Source organism: Neopelma chrysocephalum, unplaced genomic scaffold, assembly GCF_003984885.1.
Source record: "Neopelma chrysocephalum unplaced genomic scaffold, ASM398488v2 Primary Assembly neopelma1_283, whole genome shotgun sequence".
In the NCBI taxonomy this organism is placed as follows: domain Eukaryota; kingdom Metazoa; phylum Chordata; class Aves; order Passeriformes; family Pipridae; genus Neopelma; species Neopelma chrysocephalum.
In genome coordinates, this window is record NW_020897945.1 from 658909 (window position 1) to 667132 (window position 8224).

The 8224-nt window shown below is 71.1% G+C and overlaps 1 protein-coding gene across 2 annotated transcripts; it reads right to left on the minus strand.

The window, feature by feature from the left end:
* Window positions 1-446: 446 nt before the first annotated feature.
* On the minus strand, window positions 447-8224 carry CBARP (CACN subunit beta associated regulatory protein). Of its 2 annotated transcripts, XM_027704547.1 has the most exons (10): window positions 8072-8224; window positions 5801-5872; window positions 5081-5226; window positions 4935-4996; window positions 4527-4692; window positions 4275-4449; window positions 3920-4072; window positions 3371-3578; window positions 3075-3258; window positions 447-2777 (listed from the first exon to the last, which is right to left on the minus strand). In XM_027704547.1, the coding sequence occupies exons 2-10, from the start codon at window positions 5846-5848 to the stop codon at window positions 1598-1600; spliced, it is 2322 nt and encodes a 773-aa protein (XP_027560348.1). In that variant the 5' UTR covers window positions 5849-5872; window positions 8072-8224; the 3' UTR covers window positions 447-1597. The 2 variants fall into 2 exon arrangements, with proteins under 2 accessions (XP_027560348.1, XP_027560347.1); XM_027704546.1 differs by lacking the exon at window positions 8072-8224 and having other exon boundaries at window positions 5801-6034.

The following is an 8224-nucleotide window of genomic DNA, read 5'->3' on the forward strand; positions in this document are numbered from 1 at the left end:
AGAACTCTGTTACACCTGCATGCTGCACGGGGGCTCGGAAGGGAACAGGGCCTGGGAAGGGCTCAGGGCTTGGAAGGGATCAAGGTCTGGGAAGGGCTCAGGGCTTGGAAGGGCTCGGGGCTCAGAAGGGATCAGGGCGCTGGCAGCCACTTGGCTCCTTTTTTTTCTCTCTCTCTTTTTTTTTCTTTTTTTTTTTTTTTTAAAGAAAAATAAAGTGAAAACAGCAGGTGGGTTTCATGTCCTTCCTCCTGCAGCAGGCGGGGTGGGGGCCACAACCAGCCTCTCTGCTTCCTTTTCGTTTTGGGAGGGCACAGCCCCCCCAGGCAGACTCTGCTCTCGTGGGGTGATGCCAGGCCTGGAGCCCCCCTGCCCCAACCCCCCCCACCCTGCAGGCACCATCCCGGGAAGCAGAAGGTAAGAAACAAGCTCAGAGATGTCACAGTCGGTTGGTTTTGTTTTTTTCTCCTTTGTTTATAGACTTAAAAACGCGGGGTTGATGGAGGGAGGGCTTTGGGCAGAGCCTGCGCAGAGGGAAGGGGGGACCCGGCCTCTACTCACATGCAATGGGGTCTGGGGGCCCCTGCCTGTCCCCTCCCCTGCTGCCAAGTCCCAGGTGCCACAGCTGGGGCTGGGCTGGGGTGAGGTTTTTTTCTCTTTTTTTTCACCCCATCCTTTGAAACACAAATAAAAACCCAATAAAAGCAAACCCCACCCCGGAGCAGCAGCCACCTCTGTAAAAATCAATAAATATCCTCCGGGCGCCTCGAGCCCCCGCTGAGCCCCTGGGGGGTGGGAGACACTGGGGGTCACCCACAGCGTGCACTGGGGACCCCATGCTCTGCTCTCACCCTGTACCCCCACCTGGGCAGCCCCCACCCCTCCAGGGGGCATTTATGGGGCCCCCAGGGCCGGTCCTGCCCAGCCCAGGCTGCCACTGCAGGACCCCCGACTCCCCTGTGGCCCCAGGGGGGTGCACGAGCCCCTCGAGCAGCCCCCTGCCCCAGACCCTCCGCTTCCAGTTTAGATCCCAGGCTCCCTGCAGAACTGGGGGGTCTGTGGGATTGAGGAGGTGACTCCTCCCTCCCTAAACTACCCCCTCCCGCCAGGGTGGCACCGCAGCATCCCCCGGTGGGGAACACCCAGCTCCGGCCCCCTCCTGGCGGGGACGTCCTGGCCCGAGGAGAGGCTTATTGCTTGTGAAACCATGGAGAGAGGGGAGAGCGGAGCTGGCTCGGGGCTCTGCCGGGGGCTCAGTGGGGTGGGGGGTTCAGCAAAGTCCCCCAGCACTGACCCCTGGCCGACACTTGGCTCCTTCTCTGCGCCCCGACCCCCGGGGCACCCCCAGCCCGGGCCCTCTCCTGGCACCTCGCTTCCGGGAGCCAGGGGGCTCGGCCACCCCACGCTACCGGACCCCCACGGTGGGGGTACAGCCAGGGGACCCCACATGCCCTCCTGGCCTTCCCAGGCTGGGACACCCTTCCCGCAGGGCACCGGGCACCGGGCTGGTCCCCACGCCGGCAGCAGGAGGGGATGGAGCCCCGAACCCTAGTGGGGACCAAATCCCCCCGTGCCAGGGTCTCTCCCCCTCGTGCTGGGCCTAGACCGGGCTGTGGTCGGGGGGGGCATCACTGGCCGCCACGGCCACCGCGGGCTCAGGGGTCTCTCCCGCTCTCCTCAGGTGCCCATAGAGCCGCTCCTCCAGGCCACCGGTGATCTTGTCCATCAGCTCGGAGCCAGAGCCAAGCCCCAGGCACCTCCCAGGGCCGGGGCAGTCATCGTCCTCAGGGGGCTCGGAGCCAGCCTTGGGCTCGGGGGCCGCCTCGCCGGGCTCCTCCACGATCACTTGGATCTCCGGGTCGGGCAGCGCCGGGGCAGGAGGGACCCCGTCGGCCGCCTCGGCCGCCTCCTCGTCGCCGGCGCTGACGATGCGGGGCAGGGGGCTGTGGAACCGGGCGTCCAGGGGGTAGTTGGCGCTGTCGCCGCGGCGCAGGGGCGTCCGGTGCCGCTCCAGCGCCGGGTACCGCACGCCGGGGTCGCTGAACTGCTTGGCGTGCTGCCACTGCTTGCGCAGGTGGGTGCGGGAGCGGTGCTTCCCCCGCAGCGGGGACTCGTCGAACTGGGGGTCGTGGCGCACGAAGGCGTTGAACAGCGCGTCCGTCTTCTCGTCAATGCTGTAATCCCGCCGGGGCAGCGCCTCCCGCCCCGGGAACATCTGCCCGTACGGCGACCAGGCCAGGGGGCTGTGGGGACGGAGGTGTCCCCCGCCCGCTGCGCCCAGGGCCGCGCTCCCCCCCTCTTCCTCCTCCTCTTCTTCCTCCTCCTCCTCCTCCTCCGGCTCCCGGCCCTCAAAGCTCTCGAAGATGGTTCCTTTCCGCCCGGCGCTGGTGAAGCAGATGCGCTTCTCGGAGGCCGTCTGGTCCTTGGGGGGCCCCTCCTCGCCCCCCCGGCTCGGCGCCTCGATGGAGGCGTATCCACTGTCCATCTGCAGCAGCTTGCGGGTGCCGGGCTCCGACTCCTCCGTCTTGGAGCGACCCCAGAACTTCTCCTCGGGCCCTTCGGCCTCGTCCAGGGAGGAGGAGGGGCAGGGGGCCACGCCGCTGGCAGAGGAGACGCTGTCCCCGCCGTCGCTGCGCACGGAGTCCTGGTCGTTGCTGCGCTCGGAGGCCGCGTACAGCTCCAGCGAGGCGCGCAGGCTCCAGATGTCGTGGTAGGCGCTGGGCTGCTCGGGGCTGCCGGCCTCCCCGGGGCTGCCCGTGCCCCCCTCGCCCGGCTCTAGCCTGTGGGCACCACCCCCATGTCACGGCAGGGACGGGACGGTCCCGGCCGGCAGCGGGCAGGGAACATGCCAGCCCGGCCCCTGCAGGCTCCGCAGCGAGTCCATGGTGCCACCCCATGCTGTCCCCACCACCCTGCCCGTGCCCCACCCCATCCTCCCCGTCACCAGCTCCCCCTAGACCCGGTTGCCCCACCAAAGCCTCACAAAGCCCCCACGCCCAGGGCAGCACGGGGTCCCACGGTGCCTTCCCGGTGCCCGGCTCACCCGTCCCCATCCCCTCTTATCTACTGAAAAATACCTGCCGAGAGAGGGTGGGGGGCTGGCGGGGGAGGGCAGGAAGGGGCCCCCCGCGGGGTGGAAGGCCACGTCGTCGGTGTGGGCGATGTACTGGATGATGTCGGTCTGGTGGGGGTCCCGGTCCTCCTGGTCCATGCTCTCGCTGGCCGCCCGCTGCCGCTGGAACTGCCGGCGCTTGGGGGACCCTGGGGGACACAGGGCAGGGCTGGGGGGACGGTCCCCTCTGGCACCACCACCCCCCTGCCCGCATGTGCCCACTCACCCCACACGGCCCTGCGGGGCCCCCCTTGCCCCCACCTCTGGTGTCCAGGCTGGACGCCCGCTGGGTGCTCTCCAGCTTCCACTTCTTGATCCTGAAGTAGGGGCTGGCCCCGTCCAGGCTGGCGTGGCGGCGCAGGCGGGTGAAGAACTGCAGGACGGGGCCCTGGGGGGGGGTCGGAGGGGGCTCCCCGGCGCTGGCACTGCCCACCCCAGCTGCCTTCCCGCTCCTGGGGGCTGCTGCAAACTGGGGGGGGCGGTGGGGGGGCTGTGAGTGCCCGCTCAGCCCCACTCACGGCCCCCCTGACCCCCCTGTATCCCGCTCAGCTCCTTTGTCCGCTCTGCAGAGCTGGGCTGCAGCAGATGCACAAATGTCCCCCGGGGCAGGGATGGGGTGGGGGGGGCAGAGCCTGTTTCTAGTTGGATGCCCACGTCTCTCCCCAGAGCCCTGGCATGGAGTGGGGGGGCAGGGCTGGGATCTGGGGGAAGCAGGGAGGGAGCAGGAAAGAACCATCGGGTCTGCACAGGCTGCCAAGGCTGGGGAGCCCCTTCCCCTGCCCGGTCCCAGCCCCCCAGCCCAGCACTCACCGAGGGGCCCTCCCCAGAGTCAGAGGAGGCGGCCGGGCTGGCCTCGGTGAAGGAGGTGTCCACGGTGGAGTTGTAGGTGTCCCCGGGCAGGGCAGAGCTGGGGCCCACGGCATGGCTGGGGAGCACCGGCTGGGGCAGGGCCCCCGCAGGGCGCTGCAAGGCAGAGCCTGCTCAGGGGGTCTGCACGATGGTGGGGACCAGGAGGAGCCCCTGCATCCCAGGACCCCCCGTCTCCACTTCCAGCAATGCCCTGAGGCTCCCACCCCGAGTCCAGTGGTGCCTCCTGGTGTGCTGCAGGATGCCCAGACCCCTGGCCCCCCGTGTCCCAGCAGTGCCCAGGGCACTGGGGGCTCACCTGGAAGATGGCAAGGCCGGGCTTGGGCGGGGGCAGGCGGGGGGTCATGGCCAGGCTGTTCTCGCTGGACTCGCACTCGTGGATGGTGACAATCTTGAGGGCGGGTGGCGGGAGGTGCAGGTGGGTCAGGCGGGCGTTCTTCAGGTGGTGGAAGTCCCCCTCCGTCAGCGTGTACCTGCGGGACAGCCGGGTTAGGAGGGGCAGCCCCGGCCAGCCCAGGGCCCCCCAGGGCCCCCCAGTCCCGAGCTTCACCTCCTCCCCTTCTCCTGGGTCTTCTTGCTCTGGTCAAAGAGCGCGGCCTCGTTGAAGGAGACGCGGCGGGCAGTGGAGGAGCTGGAGGACAGGAACCGCTCGCTCTCCGCATCCCGGTAGCTGGAGGACGACAGGCACTCGGGGTCCTCCACTTTGACAGTGATATCTGTGGGGAAGGGGGTCAGCCACCAGCTCCCCCCACTGTGGGGCACCCCAGCTTCCCCAGCTGGGGCGTGACAAACTCGCTGCACTCGAGGCCTTGATGCCAGCCCATAATTCCCTGCTCCCGGCTGCCAGTCCCACTCCACAGCAAGGAACGGACGATGGAGGGCCCAAGGGCTGCCTTACCCCTGCTCCCGGAGCTGGGGGTGCTGCTGGGGGGGCTGGCAGGTCACTGTGGGCACTCACCCTGCGCTGGCTGCGAGTCATCCAGGTAAGTGGTGTTGGTTTTCTCGGGGTCATCGCTGGCTCTGCGGGGGGAGGAGGGTCAGCGGTGCCCATGCCAGCCCCCCTGCCCCCCTCGCAGTGCCACACCCCTCGGGGACGGTGCCCACCTGGAGTGCCGGCGGTCGGCCTCGCAGCAGCGCCGGCAGATGATCAGGATGCCCGAGAGCAGGACGAGGGTGCCCCCGATGAAGATGGAGAGCAGGGCGAGGAGCAGCACGTACCCATCCTGGGGGGACACCTCGCCGGGCACCGCCTGCCCGGGGCCGAGGGGCTGAGCTGGGGGGACGCCGGCCCGGCCCAAACCTACCCCCGGTCCAGCCCAAAGCTGCCCCCGCCGTGCTGACGCCAGCGCCGCTCCCCAGAGCCGCTGAGCCCCCCCCGCGCCGCCCCCGGGCCCTGCCTGCACCAAGGCAACGGCAGCCGGGGGGGTTGAGCCGCCCGCGGCCCCCGCGCCGAGCGGGAGTGGGGACGGGGATGGGGACAGGGATGGGGACGGGACCCCCAGTCCTGCCCCACCACGGTGTTCAGGGCCCCCAGCCGGGGGAAAGGCGCTGATCTGACAGCGGCCCCCAGACCTCCCAGCACCCAGAGCATCCCGGGGGTGTGCAGGGCACAGAGAGGTGTCACCCACCCCCAGGACTGGCAGAGCAGGGGGTGACAGTGGGGCTGCTGCCGTCCCCACCCGGGCACAGACCCCAGCCCCACGGCAGACACGACAACCCCACAGCTCCCAACGCGCATCCCCCCTCCCGCGGGACCCCGAGGCCGGCGGCATGGGCAGGGGCAGGTAGGGGCTGCAAGGGCAGGCAGGGACAGGCAGGACTCACCGTGGCGCTCTCGGTCGCGTTGTCCCAGGGTGTTGGGTCATCGCTCATGGTCCGTCCCGGCCTGAGCGTGTCCTGGTGCGGGGGGAGAGAGAGGGAGGCACCGGCCGGGGTGGCGGGGCCGGGCCGGGGGCGGCGGCGGCGGCTCCTGCCCCGGCCCCTGCCCGGCACCGCGGTGCGGAGCTGCCGGGAGGGACCGGGAGGGAGGGACCGGGATGGAGAGATGGAGGGAGGGATGGAGGGAGGGACCGCGATGAAGGGATGAAGGGAGGGTGTGCTCAGGGGGAGGATGAAGGGATGGAGGGTGTGGTCAGGAGAGAAGCAGGGATGGAGGGATGGGGAGGAGGGGGCAGGACCGCTGCCCCTCCCCGGGGAGCCCCTCGCCCCCGCGGGCCGCAGCCACCCCGCGCCCAGCCCCCGGACTCGCGTGGGCACGGCCCCCGGAGAGCGGCCGCGGTCCCCACGCCCGGCTGGGGCCGGAGACCCCAAGCGGTGGCCGGTGCCGGTGGCCAGAGCCGGCCCGGGGCGGCTGTCCCTGCCCCGGTTCCGGGGTGACACCGCGCCGCCGTCCCCGGGGAGGCGAGGGGCCAAAGGCAGCCCCAGCCCCGCCGCCGGAGGGGTCGGCGCTGCCGGGAGACCCCCGCCCGCGGGAGCCCGGAGCGAGCGGCGCCGGGGGCAGCGGCAGGGATGGGGGGCAGGTGGCCGCCCCACAGCTCGTGGCGTGGGTGTCGCCGGAGAGCGACGGGTGACGTTCGTGAGTCATCCCGAGAGCGGCTCCGTCACCGGGCGGTCCGCGCGGGGGGGACACCGAGGGGCCGGGGGGGGACGGACCGAGCTCCCGAGCGGCGAGAGCCACCGGGGCAGGGGTCCCACACCCCTCCGCGGCATCGGCCCCGCGGCCTTTGGGCGCCCTGCGGGGACCTCGTCACCCTCCCCCGTGTTCGGGGGGGCCCTTCCCGGGGCCCGCCGAGCTCCAGCTCCTGCTGCGGGTCCGTGTGTCCCCTCCGTGCGTCCCCTCCGCGCATCCCCGGGCTGCTGGAGGGGCTGAGACTGAGCTGGGTGGGCGATGCTGGTGTCGGGGACCCCCAGAATGGGCAGGGGTGGGTGATGCTGGTGTTGGGGACCCCCGGAGCAGGCAGAGGTGGGCGCTTGGAAACCGCTCAGAATTAGGTCAGTGAAAAATGTGAATGGAGCCCGTGAAGGGGTGGGGACTGTCACTCGTGGGGACAGCACAGCGGTGGCCGTGTCGCAGCTGGCAGCGAGGGATGGTGATGGCTGGGGCCAGCCCTGGCACAGGACATCGGGGGCTTAGCGGGATATCTCCCGGGGTAGAGACCCCCCCCCCGCCCACACCGGCTCTCGGTGCATCTCAGGCATCTCCGAGCTGGTGGGATGCAGCACGGGGTGAGGGGACCCACCCCGTGACGCCCCGGACACGATAAGGCGGGGGTCCCTCCACCGACCCCAGTATGCCGGGGGCGTGGGGGGACCCCGGGCCTGGCAGGGGGGACCCCGGGCGAGAGGCTGCGGCTCCACGCGGGATGGGGGCCCGACGGGAGGGATCCCTGCCGGGCACCCTCAGGCCCGAGGCGGGGGGCGCGGGGGGCCGGGGGGAGCTGGAAGAATGTCCCTCCTGTTCCCCATCATGGAGGAATCCCGTCTCCATGGCGACCCAGCAGGAACAGGACGGCCATTGTCTGGAGGAGGGGGCCGGTACCCCCGGGCTGTCCCCCCGCGGGGGGACACGGGGTGGGACCCGGGGCTGCCGGTGGTGCCCAGGGCGGGGGCTCGGGGCCGGGGGACCCCGGTGCTGCCGCGCCCACGCACGTGGGAGGGGGCGCGGGGGGGCGTGTCGGGGCTGTGCCCCACGCGTGTGTGCGACCCACGGGGCCCGGTTGGGCCGGGGCTGGGCTGCGGGCGGGGGGGGGACCCGCTCTGTCCCCCCGGGTGCATCCCCCCGCCCCAGCCCGGTGACGGGGATGCAGGCAGGGATGCGGGATGCAAATAGGGATGCGGAATGGGATGCAGGCAGGGATGCAGGCAGGGATGTGGGGCAGGGATGGAGGCAGGGATGCGGGATGCAGGCAGGGATGTGGGGCAGGGATGCGGGATGGAGGCAGGGATGCAGGCAGGGCTGGTGACAGGGCTGGTGACAGCGAGGCAGGAGCGCCGGGGACCTCCACGCGCAGTGGGGCGTGATAGTCTCCCCTCGGCCGGGCTGGCTCCGTGTGTCGCGATAGGGGCTGTCGCGAGGCGGCGGAGCCAGACACTCACCTACAACCGAGATCGGGGCTCCATCGCCGCCGCTGCGCTCGGTGCAGCGGGGCGGCCCCGGGATTTATGAATGAACCGGAGCCGCCCCCGCGCGGCGCGGGCGTCACGTGGGGACAGGGGCTGCCCCAGCCCTGCCTGTACCCCTGCCTGTAC

Bases quoted from the DNA above. Each gene is read 5' to 3' on its own strand.
- CBARP (XM_027704547.1), bottom strand. From the start codon at position 5,848: ATGAGCGATGACCCAACACCCTGGGACAACGCGACCGAGAGCGCCACG. The intron at 4,693-4,934 runs GTGAGTGCCCAC...CCTTCCCCACAG, and splicing joins TGACTCGCAGCCAGCGCAGG to ATATCACTGTCAAAGTGGAG. The intron at 3,579-3,919 runs GTGAGTGCTGGG...CGCCCCCCCCAG, and splicing joins ACTCTGGGGAGGGCCCCTCG to TTTGCAGCAGCCCCCAGGAG.